Source organism: Thalia democratica, chromosome 7 (assembly GCF_965202585.1).
Source record: "Thalia democratica chromosome 7, ktThaDemo2.hap1.1, whole genome shotgun sequence".
Lineage (NCBI taxonomy): Eukaryota > Metazoa > Chordata > Thaliacea > Salpida > Salpidae > Thalia > Thalia democratica.
This window is the reverse complement of record NC_139171.1, coordinates 61,200,895-61,225,330: the sequence shown is the minus strand read 5'-3', so window position 1 is coordinate 61,225,330 and position 24,436 is coordinate 61,200,895. Positions and strand designations below refer to the sequence as shown.

Below are 24,436 nucleotides of genomic sequence, written 5' to 3'. Positions count from 1 at the left end.
ATAATTTAGATTATTTGAAAACCATAAATATAATATTTTAAAAAACTAACCACTTAATGTTTTTATTTACTTTTTTACATTAAGTAAGTATATGTAGAAGTATATAATATCATTGACATTGAATATTATAAAACAACTGTGCAAGTTAATGGAATATAAGAGATCATAAATATCTAACTTATTAGTTTTTGTATTATAAATTAGTCTTCTAATTATGATATTAAACTAGGTAAAAATTTACACAAATCTTTATAACAAGACTGTTCAAATATAAGATAAAACTGTTAAAGAAACTTTATAAAAATCATCACTGATTATCAAGATATCTACCAAGTTAAATAAAAAATCCAAACTTTAATATATCTTTTAACAAAAATTAAACTTTAAATATAAATAGATAAAGCGGATAGTCAAATATTTTTTTTATAATATAAGGAATTAACATTTTAGTTATGATCCCTTTCTACTTTTAATTATTTAAAGTTATATAGCAAGTTGAAAAAGTATACTTGCAGAATATTTCTTCGTATAAGATTTTATTCTGTTCTTTATGTGATGGTTTATAATTATTTTCAACGCAAATACTTTGTTTTAATAATTGTATTCTAATACTAATAAAATATGCACAGCTCTTCGGAGTCTGTGAAAGTTATTAATTAGAAAAAAACTTTGTACAGTATGTGTATATGCGATACCTTTCCAAATTTTTTAATTAATTAAAAAACAACACCTAGAAACTTATCTAAAGTAAGTTTGACAAAGTAAAAGTGAATTTAAACTGTGTTGTTATAAAAACTAACTTACAGCATTAGTATGACATAAAGTTATAAAATGCTACAAACGTTAAAAATTAAGCCAGTAAGCAAAATTATACATTTATGTTTCTTAAAATCTAGTTTCATTTCAATGCTTGTTATTTGTAGAAATCCAATGAAAATAAATTGAGCACTGTAATTATTACGTCACTATAAAGTTAGAAAATTTGGACACCATATTCAAACAAATTTTAATTAGTTTTGAATTGGATGAATGTTACACTATTTATTGCCTTTTAATTCCTTTTCAAAAGAGCAATTGATTATCTAATTTACTCTTATTAAAAAAAAAACTTAAACTTGCTTATATTTATGAAAAGTCTTTGTTAACAGTTTGTTATTTTGAAATTTCGAAATAAAGAACAACAACGTTCAACTCTTACCATCTTATCAGATAGAGAACTCTGTTAAATTAGAAGTAAAAACTTTTGATGAATTTTATTTGTACACTATGTTTCATCAAATTGATTTTCTATGAAACGCTGTCAGCTGCATTATTGATGTTCTCGTTAAAATAAAAAATGAGCAACAATAGTTTCCATCTTATTCTCAAGTCAGCAAAGGTTTGAAACACTTGTTCAGTTTTCTTATTAAACGTGGAATTCATTTATACATGAATATTTTCTCGTCTAAGGACGTTTCAACTAATATTTAGATTTTCGCTTTTATTCTTTTAGTAGCAATTTTTTTGTTGTTTTAAGTTTTGCATGCATGTTTTTTTATTTTCTAGATGTCTGCTTCTGTTTTGCAAGAAGGTTAGCTTTTAAGTAAGATATCCATCATTTTTCTATTAACCATGAAAATTTCCATTTCTGAATTTTTACTTGATATCTAATAGATTGTTTGCAAGTACTAATTAAAATAGATAGTGTAAAATTCCACTTTTTTAAGTGTTCAATTCAGTAAACTCGCTTCAAAGTTTATTATTATTAACTGACTTAAAATTAAAATTTCTATGTATTGTTTCTTTGTCTTTTACTTTAAACTCCTACATTATCTGGCTTTATCTTTTCTTATTCTATAATTACAGAATTTGTAATCAAGTTAAGCTTTTGGTGCTTCAGTTGTTTAAAATTTTCTGCTTCAGTTGTAGATTTCATTAGATCAATTTTCATCGGTTTGAATGAAACCCAAAATTCTGCTTCGTTTTCTTAACAACTTAAACAACTGACATGTATTATAAAATGCACTTTTAATGTCAATTTAGTTTTATTGAAACCTGATAAAAATATTGAGCATTATTTAAGTTTGAAAATTAATCTTCAATAAAGTCTTTAAAAACGACACAGGTTTTTAATAAATAATTGATTTGTTTTATTTATACACTGTGTTTCATAAAACTGGTTTTCTTTGAAAATTACTCGTTCAATTTTTTCTTCTTTCTAAGTTACTGAAGTCTGTACTTGAAGCAACTTTGAAATTTCTTCAAAAAAATTATACAAATTTCTTGAAAATTAACTTTTTCTTCTCTTTATTTACTACTGTTTTTATGACTCCGACGTTTTTTTTTTCTAGTTAACATGAAATTTCTTCTGCTTTTACATCTTAGTTACACTTGTAATTTCTAACGATTCGTTCAGTTAAACACAATTACCTGGAGGTTTGTTTTTAAATCTAGTTTTATATCCTTATTTATCTCAACTGATAAGATTTATATGTTGAGAGTTACTTAGCTCAACTATTTTTTAACTCTCAGCTGTTGTATTGCAAGAATACCAATATTGAGATATCTATCATTATTCTGCTAACCATGAAAACTTCTACTTCTTTATAATTTTCCATTTCTGAATATTTACTTGATACCCAATAGATTATTTGCAAGTACTAATTAAAATAATTAGTGTAAAATTCTACTTTTTTAAGTGTTCGATTCATTAATTTCGCTTCAGAGTTTATTATTTTTGATATACTCAAAATCAAAAATTCTTTACATTATTTTTTGTCTTTTACTTATAGATCGTTTCTTTCGATCAGAACTAAAACGTTCTTTTGCTGAACTTTTTTTGTTTAATTATTACCTTACTTGACGTAAGTTTTTATCAAGTTTAGCTTTTTCTGTTTCAGATTTAGCTTTTATTAGACCATTTTTTTTAGGTTTAGGTTGAACTCCAAACTTTACTTCACCAATGTTTCAAAAAGCTTTGAAAACAAGCAGTTTTTTATTAGTCTTAATTTCAAAAAAGAAAGATGTAGTCCGTGCAAATCTTTGATCTTAAGAATTTTGACAAATCAGTAAATGTAAAAACTTCATTATTCTCAACATTGTCGTTAGAAGTAGCACACCTTTTTCGGAAGTGATTGATACGTTTTATTTACAAACTGTGTTTCAATATTAATCATTAATTTTTTAGCTTTCCATCGGCAGCATTCAATGGCAAATTTTTTCTCGTCTATAGCAGTAACAAACATTTTTTGTCGACCCAACCAATTATTTTTCTAATATTTGTTCGACCAATCTAATGATCAGATTAAACAAACATCTTTCTTCAATGCTTTTCTAAATTTTTTTTTTATTTAAATATTCCAATTACACAAAAGCTTTACTTCTGTTACATGTTTAATAGCTTTTATATTCAATTGCCTCTGGCAGTAATAACTATTTTATCCAAAGGTTATATTTAGTTTTGAAGAATTTCTTCTACACACAGTTCAAGACATTAGTAGATGTTTATTTTTCTGAGCTTGTAAAGCTGTTTTAATTGACTATTTTTTATCTCGGTCTATAAATAGAGAATCATGGTATTTTTTCAAGAGGCTTATAAATTCCTCTTTATTACTACTATTTTAATGTCTTCAATATTTTTCAATTGAACATAAAATTTCTTCCGCTTGTAACATTTTCAATTTCCAACAATTCTTTCAGTTCAACACAGTTACCTGGTAATTTGTTTTTAAAAAGGACTTTTATAGCCTTTTTTTACCTCAACTAATAGATTCAAATATATCTTAAGTGTTATCTAGCAAAGCTCTTCTAACCATTAAAATCTAACATGATCAAAATTTTTTCTTGAAATATTGATCTATAAAACCAATTGTTTTCTAACTTTTGTTTAACCACAATAGTAATTAGGCTAATAATCGTTAAAAAACGTTTTTCTTTCATCTAGCTTATTTCTTGTCCCATTATCCTATATTTTTTTGGTCGTGTTACTTTTTGATAACTCTATGAGTCTATAAAGAGTCATTTTTTTACTAATTAACTAAAAGTTAAGACCTTTTTTGAAGACCATCTCTTCACTCTGTTTGAAAGTTTGATAAATAGTGCTTTAAATTGCGATTATACAACAGTTAGTTACGCTAAAATTCATTAATAATTCTTACAGTTTAACAAAGAAAAAATTCCTGTTTTTAAACTGGCAATTTAAAACATAAATTTCAGAAGTTATGCTTTGAACTATAATTTACAACATATAAAGTAATCAGATTCTGATGCCATACTGTATACAAAAACGAATACTTTCATTTCAAAATAAATAATTCGAACAATTTAGTTAACCAGATCTTTTACAGCCTTCCTTAAGATTTAACTACAAATTAAATAATAGATATTGTTTACCTACCAATGTAGTTGTAGATCTTCTAAATTAAACTTATTTAAACCTAATTTGTTGTAAGTCTGGTCGGCAAATTTAGTCATTTATAATCTTTTAAGTTACTGTTATTTTTGTTAAGACTCCAAACTTTTAATAACAAGTCTCAACTTTAATAAAAAATAACGAACTTTAATACTATTGTGTACTATTTAAAAATTAAACATCTTTTTTTAATAATAACGAAAAAAGTGTTTGTATATGCAAACTTTACAGAAAGAATTTTTTTTCATGTATTTAAAATTTTACTAAACTAATTTTGCTTTTAAAAAGTAACTTTTAAAGTTATTTTAAAAGTTTTGTTTATAAACTTTTACATAAAACTAAGCTGTGAGAAGGCACTAAAATATTTTTATTACAGTAACACTTTTTGAATGTCATATTACCCCTAATATAAATTAGAATAAATCTAGAATGGTGGTTAGAATACTTAAAAAAATAAGTTTCATAAAGTTTATCTGTATTTGTGATTTAATACTAAGTTACATGACAGACTTTTTTTGTACTTGTAAACGAGATTAAAAGATAGAATGATTGGTTTTAAAATATAAAAATCTTAAGTTATTTTATACGTCTTTGTACAACAAAGGAAATAAATTAATATTATAATAATTATTATTAAATCTGGAATATCTTTGGAAATGGGACTCTTTAAAAAAATTTGCCACCAAAACATTGGGTAATACAGAGAATATTAAGATAGGCAGGATACAGGGTTGCCACTCTTTGGAGAAAAAACGCCAGTTTCAGTTTATTAAAAAGTTATAAAATAAAGATTGAAGCCAAAAACTAAACATCTAAAATTTAATCAAGCTTGAATGTTTAAAAATGTATTTATAGCAAAATAATACTTAACATTTAGAAGAAAAACTATATATTCCTAGTATCATAATTTATTATATATATTTATAAACTAGCCTGAGTTTTTCTAAAAATTTCAACTAGTTTGAGTGTATGGAAACCAAAATATAAGCTTGCAAAATATGCTTAATATATTTTGCTTAGATCTACTTAAACTACTTATAAGTCTATATAATAATATAATGTATAAAGTTTAAATCTTATTGAAAACGAGCAAACATTTTTTTGTTTGTTATAATATCATTAGAAAACCTTATTCAAATGTTTTAATTTTATAATACTATCAAATTTCAAAGGAAATAAAAACGCATCAGTTGATAATATTGTGACATATAATTAAAATGTTTTTTCACTAATATATATTATTTTATAAAATAATTTATGGTCCATAAAGACAGGTACATATAAAACTATGCATAAAGTTAATTAGATATTTCAAAGTGGTTAGCTCTAAAAAAAAACAAATAAATTGTATTAAATATTAAAAAACATACAATCTCAATTACTGTATAAATGTTCAAAAAAAACGAAAATAAAGAGTAGCAAAAATAAATAAAGATAGAAAATATGTATAATGTATATATAAATCATGTTGAATATTAATTTTTGAACCATTGAAAATCTTAAAATAAATTCATGTAAAAATAAAAATGCATATTTTATTAAACTGTGTTATGAAGAATTGGTATCATAAAACTGCATAAAACTTTTTAAACCAATAAAAAACAATTTAACTTTGAATCTATTTAATTTGAGATCTTTAACAATAAATTTTAAAACAACAATGTTATCATAATATTGAAAATGCAAACTAAAAAACGTTTTTATTTTACAGTGACTTATATTGTTTGATAGGATCTATAAAACGTTACTAAAAATCATAAAATTGTTGGTAGAAAATAAACTCACTTTAAATAAATTTCAATAAATCAAAAAAAAATTTTTAATGATAAAAAATTTAAATAGGCACGAAACATAAAAAATCTAAAAAAAATTTTATGAATCAAATTTATACAAAATTATCTTAAATTGTTCAAAAAAACATTAAGTTGAAAAATGTACATTGTTTAATATAATAAAGTTGTGATATGTAGTTATTATTAATAAACAAGTCTCAATGTAGTACCTTCCTTATACTTGTTATTTTCAATACTTTCTTTTGATTGGCCAATTTCAATCATTTTGTTCCACTTAATAACGCTCAATACTACATCGAACAGTAAGTAATTCTGTAAAGTATGAAACAAGGTTTATACAAAATAAATTACACTTTATTTAGTTAAAAAACACATTGAATAATATTTCTGTAATAATATATGAACACTAAACAAATTAAACTTTATTGGACTTAATAGACTAATTGTATAAAATAAATATCAAATAAATTAAGATACAATGTATCGAACTCAAGACTACATAAAATAACAAGTATTTCTTCAAAATAAAAATTATATAAATATTAAAAACTCTGTTGCATTCAACACTACACAGAATAATAAATAATTTTAAAATATAAACATTAAGTAAACAGAACTACAACTTATTGAACACAAGACTTCATCAAACTATAGATAGTTCTGCAAAAAATAGTAACAAATGTACAAACTATAATTAGAATGATATTAAACGATGATCCTAACACTTCATCGAATAACAAGTAACTTAGTTATATTGAGTAAATAAAACACTACAATAAATTAAATTGTTAAATGATGTTAATAAAATAATCTTATTTTAAATGTCATAACATATATATTATTGTTAAGGACCTATTGTTTAAGGACAGTACACCAAACTAAATATGTTTGCAAAAATAAATCAAGTTATGCTGCAGTTTTTTAGCTATTTTAGATTTTAAAAATCAGAAACTCTTAACGTTTAAAATGAAGACTTAATTTAAATATCTTACTCAAAATATTTTTATTATTACAAAAGGCGCCACAAAACAGAACAATATCTATTATATGTGAAAAAATGATACTTTTAGGCTGCACTTAGATACAACAAATATCATGAACAATAAAATTTTTAGTAGAAAACAAGTAAGATGAATGTAAAACTTAAAAGTTGCTATTTCAAAAAACCCCTTGATACTTCTTTCAAATATCTTCAGTGAGAGTAAAGAAAATTCTTAAGATATTCTAAAATCTAAGACAAGAAGTGAAACTTTCGGCTCAGAGTACAAAAAAATATGTACTAGAAAATTGTCTCTGTTATTTAGACGGCTTAACAATCTACAGGGTTGCCACTCTTTGAGCCAAAAAATCTTCCCTGAGTGACCAAAAATTTCCCTGAGTAACCTTAAATTTCCCTGAGTTTCCCTGAGTATTTTTCAAATCTTAAAAAAAAATGTTCTCTTCTTACACAAATTATTAATACCTCATTCTCATTTTTCTTCTTTAATAATAAAAGGAAGGTTGTATGTGTATGCTTCTGCATTAAATTTATGAAAAAAACTGTTTTCAAAAACTCAATGTTAAAAGGTTTAAACCAATAAAAAATAAAAATCTAAACTTTTGCACAACTTTGAGTAAACTTGTTAGTTAACTTTCTACATAAAAGAATAAAGTTTAATTTGTTTGACATTTTAATTGACAAAATTTAATTATACTATAATATTAATTTCACATGAAGAACTCACTTAAATGCATACATAATAACTTCATTATGACTTGTATGTCTTTCCTAGCAACTGTTCTGAATGCAGTAAATAAAACTTAAAAGCTTAATATTGTTGTAAAAAAACCTGCAAAAAGAAAGTTTAAAGCTAAAGAAATATCTAAATTAACTTTTCAATGAATAGTTAACAACAACTTTCATTTCTCTAAACTGTTTGATTTTACTTAAGTAAATATAAATTTAAAACTTAAAAAAACTACAATGTTAATACTAAGAATATTGAAGAACTAGCCGCAAGGCTAAAAAATTATAAATAACCACTTAAATAATAAAAATTACTACTTTTGAACAAAATATTGAAACTGGATTAACTAAACCCATTCTGATCTAGAAAAAAATTTCCCTGAGATTTTCAAAAACTTCCCTGAAATTTAGAGAAAAAATCAAAACTTCCCTGAGTTTCCCTGAGTTAAAAGAAAAATGCCAAAATTCCCTGAGTTTCCGTGAGATTCCCTGAGTTTCCCTGAGATTTTCTACAGTTTGAAAATTCCCTGAGATTCCCTGAGTGTGTGGCAACCCTGAATCTACTCTAAAAAGTAATTAACTGACACTCAAATTTACCAGATCTGAATGGGGTAATGACTGTTGAAAAATTTACAATGCAAAGTAAACACTTTTCCAAGCTGAGCTTAAAAAACACATTGATTCAAAACAGAGAACACGTATTATTTGAAGAATTATTCAACTGTATTCTATTGGCACATTTTTTACTAGTGTGTTCTATCAAAATATATTACAAACTTGAGCCATGGTGAAAGCGAGCCCTGATGCAAAGTAAAAGTTTGCGTTCGCCGCGTTGGCGCTGATCCAAGCAAACCACATTGTGACGCTAACGAGCATGCTTCCCGCCAAAAATGAAATGGTGATCATGCTGTCACGAAAGTCTGAAATATTATTTAGTTTTATTGAGTTAATTTATTATTGCTTTCTACAAAAAACTGATAGTCATTATACAGTTGCGGAAATGTATTGAGAAAAAATTTTTTTCAGTAGTTTATATCAAATAAAATTATAAATAACTAAATTGTTATCAAACTATCTCAGAAGTCTGAAACTATTTAGTACTGTTTATTTTTTTAATTAAAGTCTGAAAGTATATAGTATTACTTATTTCTTAACTAATTTGTTATTACTTCCCGCGTAAAACGACATTGTGCTCATGCTAACTCTGGAATCTAAAATTATTTATTATTTAATACTATCAACTATAATAACTTATTAAAGCTTCCCGCAAAAAAATAAATTTTAAGTCTATTAAACTATTGTTTATTTGTATTATGATAGTTAAGCATAAAATATTTTGTAACTCATTAGTGGATCACTTCAATTATAAATTTTAACTAGCGATTTGCTGAGGCTTAAATACAAACAATTGTATCAAAGACTGTTGTATGTTTGAAAAATTTTGATTGGAAATGCATGGAAGTAATTTATTTAGTTTACAGATTTTTTTTTTGTCTTTAAGATTTTTTTAGGAGTATGCCTTATTACTATTATAAAAACTGACAAATCACTGTTACATGACAATTCAAAATCTGACAATTCAGATTCATAAAATTATTGTAAAAACTAATAAAAAAAAAAATCGTAAGTAGGTATAAATATCTTATTTAAAAAAAAAACTTATTAAAAAAGATTTTTTTAATTATTACATTTTTTAACTTATTTTATACATAACTTATTGAAAGAATTTAAAATGAGAAAAGTTTTTGTAGGTATCAATGAGACTTACATACGTATTTTTTCAAATATATGAAATACTTGAGTTGTTGCCCTTAAAAACTATTTTAAGAATTAGATATTTCGGAATATTAGTTGAATAGTCGTGCAACCAAAGCTAGTACATGTTTCAAAAAGTACATACCCTTTATATTTTAAATAATCGAATAAACAAAAAATATTAATTTGTTCTTAAATCACTTAGAATTTGTAACATTTAAAGTTTTTCAAATATTAGTAAAACAAGGCTTAGAATTAATTAAACAGTACAGTTGTGAAGTTGTAATGTGTAGGCGGGTTTAAAATTAAGTTGTTTACAGCAATATATGAGATATTTGACTAAATTAAAGTGATTGAAATAAAAGCTCTTAGTTTTAAACAAATTACTATTTAAGAACCATTTTGTATTCCAATGAAATTCGTCAAATATGTAAAATGTGCAACAAAAATCTAATTCAAATTAAAAATATTTTTTGAACATGAACTTAAATTTATGCCTTAGTATTAGATCCTTTCATGTAATATTATTAGTAAGTCAATATAAGTATAATACAAATTGTTCAAACTAGCAAATTATACTATTTTATACAAAACAAACTTAGACATAAATGTATGACAGATCACATTGGGATTAGTGAAAACCAAACTTAGTACAAAAATAAATTTTATATATACTTGTTCTTTAAAAAATAAAATTAAAAAAATATAACTAACAAATAAATTTTATATATATAACTATATAACAATAAACTTACACATAAATGTATGACAGAAAATTGGGATAATTGAAAACCAAACTGAATTATCTCCTAGTACTGCATAACTTTTAAACATCGCAATACAGGCAATAAGGGTGAACTGTAGTAAGACTGGGTTGTGTCTGTAAATAAAATTAATATGTAGTAAGTAATTATAATTAATAAAACTTTTAAACATTGTAAAACAACCTATTAAGTGTGAATTTTAATGATATTGAGTTATGCCCGGAAATTAAATTTATATGAATTAGCTGAAATATAAATAAAAAGTTTTGAAAATTGCAATGCAAGCTATTAAGTGTGAATTTTAATTGATATTGAGTTATGCCTGGAAATTAAATTTATATGTAGAAATTGAAATATAAATAAAAAAATTTGAAAATTGCAATGCAAGCTATCAAAATGAATTATGAATATATCGGATTTTTTCTCAAAATACAGTATAGCAACGAAAAGTATATCTAAGATTTAAATAAACATATGCATAATATCAGTCTGAATTGTAGAATGCTGGATTGTTTGTGTAAAAACAAACTTTAAAGTAATTTATATTTCAATGTGGAAACAATGTTGAAATACAATGTGGAAACAAACCACTTAAAAAACTTAATTTAAGATCTAAAATAACATGCTTATAAGAAATTATTTTTTGTATAACTTACGTTTCAAAACTGTGTATGCATACAATAAATTACTAAATATTTTTTTGGAAAATTAGTATTTGTTTTGAAAATAATCCAATATAGCACAAAACCAAAGTAAAAAAATTCTTAAAGCATTTTCACTTACTCTTTTGATAATCACTTACGTGAATTTACTAAAAAAATAAGCACATAGTACAAGTAATCATACATAACATTATAAAAACCAACAACAAATAATTACCTGAGTCTAATAGAGAGAGGTAGACAGTAGAAAACAGCGTTTATTTGAAAAACCCAGATGAAAAATTGTTCGAAATGCTGGAAAACTTCTGTGAAAAAGTACCAAAATATTCCGATATTGGGTGTCTGGTCCTGAACCTCCAAACTGTTACATGAATACAAAATAAGTTATTAAAATAACTTTTCTTTAAAACTGTAAAACATTGTAAAATAATAGTAGTACTTCTAAAAGTTAGAATTTGGACTGATTTAAGCGTCACATTCAGTACACAAATCTGGTCTGTATAGAATTAAACAAATAATACCTTCTAAATTGTAATGTAATATTAAATTATTTATTAAAATAGTCATTCTTTCAAACTAGAATGTAGTAGTAGATAAAAATTACACACTACATTAATTCTTCTAAACTGTTATCTAAAAAATAATAGTTGCGTTACTTTATTACAATAATATTTACTTCAAAATTTTATTTTATTTACTATTAAGGGCATAGAGGGGGAGGGTCCACCTTTATTTTTACAAGTTGATCTTATTTTAAAGATTTTTATCTGAGCTATCAGACATTTTTAACCGCTTGAAAAAATTTAAAGTATATTTTGAGATATGAGCGATCAAAGTCGGTGACCTCAATAGGTTCCTAATGGAAGGCGCAAACTAAAAATGCGAAAAAAGACCATTTTACTTAAAATCTATCTCCTCCTTCATTTTTTAAGCAATCTTCTTCAAATTTTTACAGAAAGTGTATTATTAGATTTTAAAAAGATTGAATGCAGGAATTTTTTTACCTTTGAAAAATAAAGTTTTAATTTAAAAAAACCACCTATTTTTCTGTTTTTTTTTTATCTAATTTTTTTTTTTAATTTTTTCAAAATTCCAACATTTAAAGTCTTCTAAATTACAAAAGGAACGTTTCCTGAAAGTTTGAGGTCTCTAGCTCAAAAAATGAAGAAGAAGATAGATTTTTAGTGATTTTTTAAATTTCCAAGAAAATTAACGTTGAAAAATTGCGGTCCATACGTTTGTGTCGGAAACTTTTTATAAAAATTACAATATCTCAAAAGTTAAATAAGATTTTTTAATTCGGTAAAAACTGGCTTGTAGTTTGTACTTTAAACTTTCATACAAGATACAATGTTATTTTTAGTAAAAAAATGTCGGACTTCCCCCCATGCCCTAACTATTTTAATAACAACTTATTATTTACTTAAAACTAGAAAATTAACTTAAATAATTTATAATTTTTTTGTTATTCTGACCTGCTACATATATTGATATATATAAAATATATATTTAACAATTGTACTTATAAATTGTTATATAGTAACAAATGACGATTTTTTAAATGAATATTTTTTCTTTTTAACTGTAATACATTAGTAAATAAAAAAAATCATTATGTTTATTACGCTTCTCAATAGCGGTAAATTATTTTTTTAAATAAGAAATAATAACATCTAAACTGTAATTCATAAAGAAAATAACTTATAAAAATATTTTAAGGTTCCATAAAAACTAATAAAAAAGTCTAAGTTGCTTGTTTGTACTTCTTTCTAAAACATACTAAGGGTTTAGTGAAATTTATTAGAAAAGTATTTTTGTTTTAGCTTATTTTAATCTTACTATGCATTTTTTTTTTATGTAAATTTATTTTATCAACAGCACAAGTAAAGAATTTTAAAGTATAAAAAATTCACTGAATAAACAAAAAAAAACAAATAAAATATTTAATTCACAAACTCACATAAATTTATAATGCCTGAATATTTCTGAGTCATCAGTAACAACTGCAGAAGATGTGAAAATTACAACCATCCAAAACAAAAACCAACTAATTCCTTTCACAAAACATCCAATTAGTTTGCCTTCTTTGTTCTATAGTAGAAAAATATTATAAAAAACCAACATAGTTGAAAATTTAAAGTTTAATAAAACTTAAAATATAACTACATTTATAAACAAATTTTCAAAACATCAAACTAATTTGCCTTTTTTGTTTTACTATGTATTAACAAATAGATAAAAATAATTCAAACTAAAAAAAATCTGACTGAATTAAAAATATGCAACTCAAAAATATCTGACTGTTATACTTGATTCGTTAAAATAAGACAGACTTAGTTTTTATAAATATAAACCTGATGGTTGTACTTCAAGTCTGCTAGACAAATACTGACAACTAGTTGGACTGGGTAAAAAGTTTCGTATGTACTTAACGCGAGAAAAAACGTAGAAGATACCACATTGCCTGTGTGTAATAAAAAAAAAACATTTATTAGTAATGATAAAAAGTTTCGTAAGTACTAGTGCAAGAAAAATAAAGATGCAATTAAATTACTTTTTATAAGTAAAAATGTATAAATTTTAATGCCTTAACAATATTAAACATCATATGCGCGCATAAAACAACAAATGAAAATATTGCATTACTTTTGAATAATATAAAAATTAACCCAATTTATCAATAAAATTTTTGTATGTGTTAAAAATTCAATTATGTTAAAGATATTGTTTTGCCTTTAATTAGGAACACAATAAAAAATATTTACTCATAAAATACTTTACATGTTCTCAGTAAAGTAAAATATGTACTACATATTATGTTACCTGATTAAAATAACATTACTACAATTATTAATTATTTTACAATATGTATGTTACCTGTTTAAAATAACATTACTGCAAAAACATTCATAGCTTATTCATGATTCTAATCTTAAACTTTTGGCCTATTGTAGAAAATAAATAAAGTATTTTAAATTAATAACTTATAACATTTTATATCAATATGTTATGAAATTTTTCTTAAAAGAAATAAAATATAAAACGTATATATATATATATATATTGTTATTACTTCTGAAATAAAAAGCTTTGGTTTTCAATTTCTGAAAGTTACATCATAATATTACAATTTTTTTAGTAAAAGTTGTGTAATACTAAAAAATGTCAAATACTATGTACATATAAGACTTTATACTTAGTCAATAAATATACAATCTTAATAAAAGAATTAAATTAAAAAAAACTTAAATAACAAGTATCTAAATTTCTATTACAAATAACGTTAAATATTTTCTTAAAAAAGTATTTCAAAAAGTTAAACAACCTTTAATACTGTTTAGTAGAAAGTAGCAAATGAACAAATTGTTGAAAGCTACAGTGTTTTTAGCAATACAAGTCAACAGTGATAATGGATTAAATAAGTATCTGTAGAATTAAATACTACTTTAGATTGATAAAAAGAGTTGTTAAGAAATATAGAAACAATTTAAGATTGTAAAAAAGTACCTACATGAATAATTGAAAAGTATTTAATAATTGATATTCAGACTAATTAATCAATTGAATTCAACTTTAGCACCGCTCTAAAATGTATTTTTGAAAAAAAAAGTTTACTGAATGATGTTTGTTTTTATTTATTAAGTGGAACAGATAAATTAATAAAATCTTTGGTAAGTATCTAAAACTTTCTTATCATCACAAACTTGTAGTAACTTATACAACATTAAAAGAGTAACAATTCAAAGTCATGCAGTACAAGTTAAATCAGTTTTAAAGTTTTTTTTATAAATTACTTTTATTGAAATAATCTTTTCTTACTATACATTTACAGATATTTATTTGTTTTTAACAGCATAATAAGAAAAACAAAACTAACAACATAAAAACAAAATTAGACATTCTAGAAATATGGTTGCCATCAAGTAATTTTCCATCAACTCCGTAATTTTTTAAACTTTTCTTTGTTTTTGGTGAGTTCAACTACATTAAAAATAAATTTATAAGCAAACACATATTTTGCAAAGTTACTTGCTTCTAACTGAAACTACCAAAAATTCTACATAATAAAACAACTAATATTACAAAAAACAAAAGTGATTAAGAAATAAAATTTAATGAATAAATACATTAACTCTATTATTTAAAATTGAATAAAAGTGATAAACACTTATATCCATAATAGTTTATTAAAACTAAAAGTATAATATGTATTTACTTTTGTATTGCTTCGAAATTCCTAACAGACTAAATTAAACTTTCTCTAAATTCCATAAAAATTTTAGTTTGTTATTTTCGAAAATCAAAACTAACTTCGAGACTAAGAAACATTTCCACAAGTTTCTTTAACGCGAGTGCACATAGGATATCTACAACCTGGAAAATAATTAATTAAAATAAAACAAAAAACTAAATTGTTTATTTTGATTTTTTCTTTAACCAAGTTAATTTGATCCTCTCAACAAAAATGTGTATCAATTAAACCTTTATTTTATTGCTTACATCATAAAACAGTTTCAAATTTACTTTATCTCAAAATGGAGTGAAAATACCAAACAGAATTATTAATCATAAGAAAATTTTCAACAGGTTTCTTTAATGCTAGAGCACATAGGATATCTACAACCTGGAAGCTAAATATTTTAAGTAAAGGAATAAATAATTAAAGTTCTATATAATGAAAGCGTACTTTATTTTTTAATTAAATTAATTTAAGTTTCTCAACAAATTGTGCATCAATTAAACTTTTATTTTATGAACATCATAAAACAGTTTTAAATATATTCTTACAAAAACAGACTAGCAAAATCTTTTACAATAAATTTTAAATATTACAAAAATGTAAAATATTTTACTTATCATAAGTGAAGTGAAAACATCAAACAGAATTAATAGGTTTTTCGAGTAGAAAAGTTATAAAATAAAATAAATAAACTTACAATGAAAACCAGGTCATGTAGTTTTGGATTTATCGAATCAACTTTCTTGATAAAATGAAGTAAAAGAGAACTCTGTTTTGTAAATAAAAGAAATACATACTTTATAGAATAAATTTGTTACTAAAATATTTTGTCATAAAAAAATTATACATTTTTAATCAATAAATAACTTTAAAAATTGTTTTTTTTTTGAACATAGTTTATTATAACACTCATTTAAACACATTTTTTTTAAATAATTTAACCTCAAGCTCAAACGAACAGAAACATACTATTTTTAAGAAATTTAAAAAAAATTAATTAATTTTATTATATTCTGTTTTAAAGTTATCACACTTCATCAAAACTGTTTAAACTGTAAACATAGTTGAAAGTTGTAAGATAATACATCAATGTGAACACAGAGCATAACTTTTATACTATTTAAGGGCATAGGGGGATCCGACATTTATTTTTTACTAAAAACTACATTGGATCTTATATGAAAGCATAAAGTACAATCTACAAACCAGTTTTTACAGAATTAAAAATCTTATTTAACTTTTAAGATATAGTAATTTTTATAAAAATTTTCCAATACAAACGTTTGAACCACAAATTTTTAGAGATCATTTTTTGCAGAAATTTAAAAATTACTAAAAATCTACCTTCTCCTTCATTTTTTGAGCTAGAGACCTCAAACTTTCAGGAAACGTTCCTTTTATAGTTTATAAGACTTTGAATGTTGGAACTTAAAAAATATTTAAAACAAAAAAATTTTAGATAAAACAAAACAAAAAAATAGATGGATTTTTTTTAATAATAATTATATTTTTTTAAATAAAATAAATTCCTATATTTATTGATTTTTAAATTTAATAATAAACTTTCTGTCGAAATTTGAAGAAGATTGCTTAAAAATGAAGGAGGAGATAGATTTTTAGTGAAATGGACTTTTTTTGCGTTTTTATTTTGCGCCTTCAATTAGGAACCTATTGAGGTCACCTACTTTGATCTCTAATATCTCAGAAAATACTTTGAATTTTTTCAAGCTGTTAAAAATGTCTGATAGCTCAGATATAACTCTATAAAATAAGGTCAATTTGTAAAAATATAGGTGGACCCCCCTATGCCCTTAATTAAATTAAAATAACTTAAACATAAAACAACTTGCAGAGCATAACTTTAAAACTATTTAAATAAAATAAAAATAACTAACACCATAGAAGTTGCTTTGATGACCGAATATTTTAGTTGCATGTATTCCCTCAATAGCTGTAAAAAAGATATAATTTAAATGATTTGGAATATTTACTAAAAATTGTATTAAAATCTTGATAATTATGGACTTGTGCTACTTTTAACATTCCTTTGATGTAGCAAGATGCCTACCTTTTTGGCAATAAAACTGTTCTCTTAAACTTAAGTTTAATAAACCTGAGTTTTAAAAAATTATTAAGAAATCTTGTGCACCTCTGGCACAATCCTTTTTAATTCAAACTTTCATAAACAACTAAAAATATAATTACTAAAAGTACAATTTTAAATACATTCTTTGATTAAAACTAAATTGCTTAACATTAAATATAAATGTTTCTCCATTGTTTAGTATTGATGTTATCATTGTAAGCACTGAAAAAAACATTTGAAATGTTTAAAAATATTAGTAAAGCCTAACTAGCTTGTAGAAGTGTGGCAACAATGTTATAGCTTTTGAAAATAAATCCAGTTGCAGCACATGTACATTATTAAAACTCAAGTTTAAACTGTAGATCTTAACACAACTATTTAAAAAATTGACAAAATCTCAATACATTAAAAAAAAGTTTATTTACATCTTTAAATTCAATAAAATAAAAAGTAGTTCTGACATACAAGGATTCAAATTTTTTTATAATTTTCTTATGAGATTGACCTTTTTTGCATTTAAGAAAAAAACTTAAAAACCTATTTAGATTTAGTAAGTATATTGAGTAAGTTTAACAAAGTAAAAACCATTTTGCAAAACTTTAAAAATTAGCTTGATAAATAGTACAAAATCTGAGTAAAATTTGCTATTACACTAATATCTATTTTCTTTATTCTTTAATAAACTTTCTTTAATATATTACAGTAATTTTATTACTAATTTATAAATTTTTCTACAAAAGCATTTTTTCAATTTTGGATAAACTTGAAAACTAGCTTTTTATTTTTTCTTAAATAAACTTTTATTCTAAGCATTTTGAAAACTTCAACACTAGAAAAATTTAAAACTACAATTAACAAATGTTTCCTGAAAACTTAGGTTTTTTAATTCGAAAATAAATAAGTAGATAGGTTTGTGTTGAACTTTTTAAATTCTGAGTAAATCAACAATGAAACATATTAGTGCATATTAGTGTCTCACACTTTTTACAAAAATGTTTGTTCTAAGTTATTTTATATAACAAATTATTATTTCAATTTCATAAAAAAGCCAATGTTAGCTTTTATAAAATACTTTGAATATGTCTCAAATATTTTTATTTGTTTCTGAATGACACGAAAACTAACTTTAAAACTGTAAAAAAACAAAGTACATTCAGCAGATAATGTTAAGTTAAAAGTTATTTATTAACTTAATTCTATTTTTTAGTAAACTTTCTATTTAGTTTAACATCAAAATTATTTCCTAAGTATTGGAATTGTCAAGCTCGTATTTTAGCTTAAATAAATTAATAGTTTATGGAACAACAAAAAAATATTTTGTCATAAACATCCTGGTTAGATACAGTTAAATGTCTTGTCCATGTCTAACACATGTATAACTTACAACACGTATTAAGATAGAATTAGTGAGTTATTTTCTATAAATTTTATTAAAAATTGTATTCTTATCAATAACCTCTTTTCCACGCGGTATTAGGAGTGTTAACCTCAGGTCTTCCCTCCAAGCAGTTCCTGATGGAGGGAAATGCAAAAAGGCATAATCGCAGCACGACTGCTGCTAGTATTTCCAATGATGTCATAACTAATAAAAAACTATGTAAATTTACATTGAGTTAAATTAATTTACTATATTTTTCGCAGTGCTTTTGCCAATAAAACACACATACTTGAAAGTCAAATAAATCAATTGCTACCGTTTGTTTTTAAAAACTGCAACAGCAATGACTTCTAATAATCATACTTTATATAGAAATGTACTATTAGTTTTCTTAGTTAGCTTTACTTTGTTGTTTTATTTTTATGATAAACTTTTTGCTAAGTAATTATCATTAGAATATGAAAATAGTAAATAACACAAGTTTCTTCCACCAATTACATTTGTTACTATTACTAGTATTGCAAGCAGTTAAAACTTAAATATGCTTAAACAATAAATGAAAATTATACACCTTTTTTTTAACTATCAATTAGTGGATGCATTTCAAATCTACTTAGCGTTTAATTTGCAGGAGAAGACATCAAAAACATTTGATGGTTAAATGTTTGAGATCAAAACCTGATAATCAACACATTAATATAGTTTATAAAAACCTCATTAAATAAAAACAAACTATTTTAACTACTTTAGTTTTTGTATAAATTTGTACAGAATACTTACAGGATTTCCAATTTTTTTTTACCATTTTTTTTGAATTTCTTCCAGGTGTTTTAGTTTAATTTTTTTAACATTTTCAGTATCAATTTAAATTTTAACAGTATAAAAACATTGAAAAAATACTGACATGGTTCTTTTAATGTGCATATAACATATAAAATTGTAAATGATACAAAAAATATATAATGTACAGTATGATAAGTTTTTTGTATCTTATAAAAATTTCATTATTTTTTAAGTAAAAATTACTTAAAATGGCAGGTGTTTATTAGTTTTTTAGAGAGTTTTGTTCAAAACTCCAGTTTTTTTTTTTAATTTTTTTATTCTAGGTTTTGTTAGGTTTTGATTGCCTTAAAATGTAAATTTATTTGTTTTTCCAAGTATTTCCAGAATTTCAGGTTTTTTGGCAACCTTGTACTTATTGAACAACTTTAATATTTTTAAAACATATTTTGTTGGATAGGTGTCAAAAATGCACAAAGGGACATTTTTGCATGAGGGGTCACTTTAGCACAGATTGAAACTTTTTTCTGTAAACCCTAACCCTCACCATTGTTCAGTTTTTTCAATTAAAATTTCTTTACTTTTTTTTACCCCTTGGTCTGTAATTTTTTTTATTAATTATTTTTTCTTTTTCTATATTTTAATTTTTTACTCTGAAAAAATGACCATCGTGCAAAATAACCCTTTATGTGAAAGTGACTCTTAATGAAAAAATGACTATTTGTGCAAGTCTTTGTTTTACCAACTCCCAACTTTTATATATCATAAAATTATACATTTTTGTTTTAATTACTACAATTATTGTTTCAAATATAACTTCAACTAAAAATAGTCAGTAAATTGTCTTGAAATAGATTATTTTGTATACACATATTTTAAACTTTTTAAGTTAAATTTGTTTAAATATGCATTTGAAGGAACTAATTGTTGGTTAACTCTATTAGTGGTGGTGAGAACAAAATATTGGTGTGATTTTTATTATCTTATTTTCAGTGAGCCTATGAGTTTTGGCTACAGGATTTTTTTCACATTTTGTGGCTTTATACACTTTTTTGATTATTTACCACAAGTGACAAGGCAGGGTATTTTTGAAGGTGTGCAGAAAATTTAAATTATCTAAATAAGTCCTTGTTTAATGTTTATTAAAAGCTTGTTTTGTAAGAAAGTAATATTACGATCAAAGCAAACTATTTATAAACATAAGTTCAATAATCAAACAACTATTATAGCAGTTTTATAATATTATAATGAGCTTTTTATATTTTTAAGTGATGTATCTGCTCCAATACTCCACCTACTATACACACCCCTGTTTACCTGTTAATGTCCGTTTTTTTTTCACAGTTAGTTTTAGTTTAATAAAAAGTTAATAACTAAAGGGGCAGTTTAGTACCTATGTAGCCTGATTTTGTAAAGGTCTTATGTAGCTTTAAAAAATCTCTAGTGTTGCAAAATGGAAGCTCAGTGATTATCACATACTAAAAAACTAAATATATGGCAAGTATAACTTGCTCGACTATCTAAATGTCTACAAACTGATAATTTTTTGAATAGAAAGATCACAGTTAGCTTTTAAGAAAACATTATCTTAACATAAGCTTTATTTAGTTCATAACATTTTTTTTATCTTTTGTATCAAAGTTTTTTTAATAACTTGGTAAATTAGTACAAAAGGTCTGCACGCATTAAAGTTTTTTTTGTTTTGATATTAGCTTTTTTATTATTTTGATACTAATTGTTTATTACCAAAATTTTTTACTTAAAGTACATTGCTTATTCATTTATCCGGACAAGTCGGGCAAGATTTTTCTGTAAACATGTCTGGATAACTAAAAATCCGGATAACTACAAAAAGTCATTTTTTTCATATAATAATATAACTGCTGCACATAATCCATTCATAATAAAAGTGTTATGGTAAAAACAAACACATAGTAATTGTAAGTAGTATATAAAAAAATGATAAATAATAAAAGCTAAACTTAAGGTTAATTAATTTATTTTTTCTATGGTAACCCTCTGCAGCTATATACGTTTTTTAGGATCAAGCAAGTAAAATTCATAGTTTGCAATTCCACCTGCGATAACTATTAGTTTAACAAAATTAAAATTTTTGTTTAAGAGTAAATATAAATTAAAATTATCTTTAAAAACAAAAAACAATGTAAACCTATCTCTTTAAATGAAATAAAAGACTTTTTTTTTACTTAAAAAAAAGAGACAGAAAGAAAACAGGAAACTTTGATTAAGCTTAAAGTAAATTTAACAGAAACATATCACTCCTAACAAACTAGTTTTTATTGGAAGTTTTACTCAAATACGAAATAGTAGACGTTTGTTTATAGTTTTTCAGCAGAAAACTCATGGAATTTAAAAGTTTTGAATGTTTGTGTTTACCTTTGAAATTGTTTTAAATTTTCTTCTGACCAAAACTGTCCGGATAAGTGAGCGTCCGGATAAGTGAAGTCCGGATAAGTGAATAAGCACTGTAGTAAAAAGACCCAGAAAACGTTTATTGTTGCAAGGGGTAGAGTTTGAGACTGATGTTTTTTTACCACAAAAAAAAAAGTAATATATGTTTTTAAAGCTTATATGAAAACGTAAAGTTCATGACTATTGTTGTTATATTGTTGTGGAGAAAGACCAATTAGTCATTGAGCTTCACATTTGTGCTTTGTAAACACCCTTTTGAGCTATTTTACTCTTAACAGTATTAAAAGATGTATACAAGTTATTATAAGTCAATGTTTTTGTGAACAAAACCTTAATTTTTACATTTATTTTACATTGAGAACAGCAATAGACTTCATTGTATTTTCAATTTTACTGAGTATTTGTGTGACCTGATTGGTAGGGGTCCTAATGATAATATTGAAAAGTATCTGAGTTGAACAATAAAACATCAAAACCAGTTACACTTATAAAACACATTTAAACTATTTGTTTTCAAATGGTTATCAGATAGCATTTCAAGGAAACTATGATGTTTGGTAGTTTAGTCAAATAATAAAACTCCCTAAGTACTAACCAAGAGTTTATCTTTAGGAGGAATTTAAAGCAACGAAAAAAAAATATTACAACTCTTTAATCATGCTTCTATTAAATTGCGTGAGATATTATAGTAATTAAGTTTAAAAAATCAAAAGTTTTTTATATTAGCTAGTTATATTAAATTTAAAGGAATTTAAAAATATAAGAAAGTGTTTTATATAACAAACTCCATATTTTGTAATATAATCAAAACCAGAGGTTGGCAAACTGACTGCGTAAAATTGCGGCCAGCAAGCATTTTTTAAGTTTAAATGGGATGCAGTGCAGCTTATGTAAATTACTACCTTTAACGGACGAACTTTTAAATATGGTTTGCGAATATAAAATTTTAAAACTTACGCTTGATATTCTGATGTTAAAAGTAATAAGAAAAAAGTCTTTGGTAAAAACTTACCAAATATTTAAATTACACTGCACTTTATGTTCTAAGGTTTCAATGTAAACAAAAAACAGAACTAAAAATACGGCCCTCGAATATTTTTACATTTTGAATTTGACCTGCGACCACCATACTCCTGCGGACCTCTAATCTAAACAATCATACAATTATTGAACGACAAGAAAAATCACTAAAAACAATTGGTTGTTGGACCTGATTTAAAAAATCCTTTCAATTTTCGAGTTAAGAACCACTTGAATACCTTTTTACTTCTTGTCTATATTTAACCTATTGGTTTTAGTTTACTTCATCAAGTAATTATTTGGATTTTCATTAGTTTTGAGTTCGCATATATATTTTTTATTAGTTTTAATTATCAAAGTTAATTTTCAATATTGAGTGAAAAAACATTTATATATCTTTAAAAATAAAGCGGTTAAGTTCCCTTAAATACTAATATTAAAGTATTTAATTTATAAATATAGTAAATTAAAATTCTAAACTATTTAGAAATATTAACTTACCACTAAGTCAAGAAATTAAGATAACTAAAAATAAGTACTTCATAGTTCATAATCATTGTTTTGATTGCTTGATTTTTTGTTATTTTAGCCATTATAAGTATTACAGTTTCTAAACTTACATTGTCATGTGTCTAGTTGTGACGATTCAATATCTAGTCACTGACGAATTAAGAAGCTATCAAACTTTGTTTAACGACTTTAAATTGTTGATTTAAAACTACAGTTGTAATTTTTTGAACAACTGTGTTTCTTACTTTCAATATCAATTGTCTTTCTTATTTTGCTTAAAGTTTTTAGCGAGTATGTTATGATAAACTTTAACCCTTCACTTTATAAAAAAATTAGTATATTGTCGTTGGTAAAAAGAAAAAATTGACTTTTTTTTTAATAATCATATTAAACAATATAAAAGTTACGATTAGTGAAAAATTTTCAAAAAATGTCTGAATAAGTGAGGATGTTTAATAAAAGAAAATGTTTCATATTAGTTTGTTTTAAGCACAGTATAACAATACAAAAATATATTTCTCAAAACATCATTTGTATAGCAATAATGTCATTTAAAACTTCGACTTCAAGTCATTGTTTTACCGATAAAAATGTATTTTAACAACAAGTTTTCTAGTGGACTAAGTTTAAAATTAGTTTTTGATAATATCAAAAAAACATAATAAAAATTTTCTAAATTCAGTTTAATTTAGTTAATACTGATTAAATTTAAATCTTGTAAAAAGCATACTTTATACACATCATCAATATGCTATAAAAGTTTGACTTGTTAGTTAAAAAGTGTATTAAAAGAAAGCTTTAATAAAATTGTAAAAGATAAGTTAGTTATAAAATTATTGAAAAATGTTTTTATTGGTCTATTATAAAAAGTGAAAAAGGAGTTTTACTAAGTGTAATAT

The 24,436-nt window shown here is 23.9% G+C and overlaps 1 protein-coding gene across 1 annotated transcript; it reads right to left on the bottom strand.

The window, feature by feature from the left end:
* Window positions 1–6,168: 6,168 nt before the first annotated feature.
* LOC145840745 (GPI-anchor transamidase component PIGU-like) lies at window positions 6,169–19,005 on the bottom strand. Its single transcript, XM_082948073.1, has 12 exons — window positions 18,873–19,005; window positions 17,226–17,281; window positions 16,028–16,099; window positions 15,402–15,464; window positions 14,968–15,071; window positions 14,416–14,516; window positions 13,445–13,554; window positions 13,051–13,181; window positions 11,308–11,451; window positions 10,420–10,544; window positions 8,687–8,829; window positions 6,169–6,495 (listed from the first exon to the last, which is right to left on the bottom strand). The coding sequence occupies exons 1-12, from the start codon at window positions 18,994–18,996 to the stop codon at window positions 6,367–6,369; spliced, it is 1,302 nt and encodes a 433-aa protein (XP_082804199.1). The 5' UTR covers window positions 18,997–19,005; the 3' UTR covers window positions 6,169–6,366.
* Between the last annotated feature and the right edge of the window lie 5,431 nt (window positions 19,006–24,436).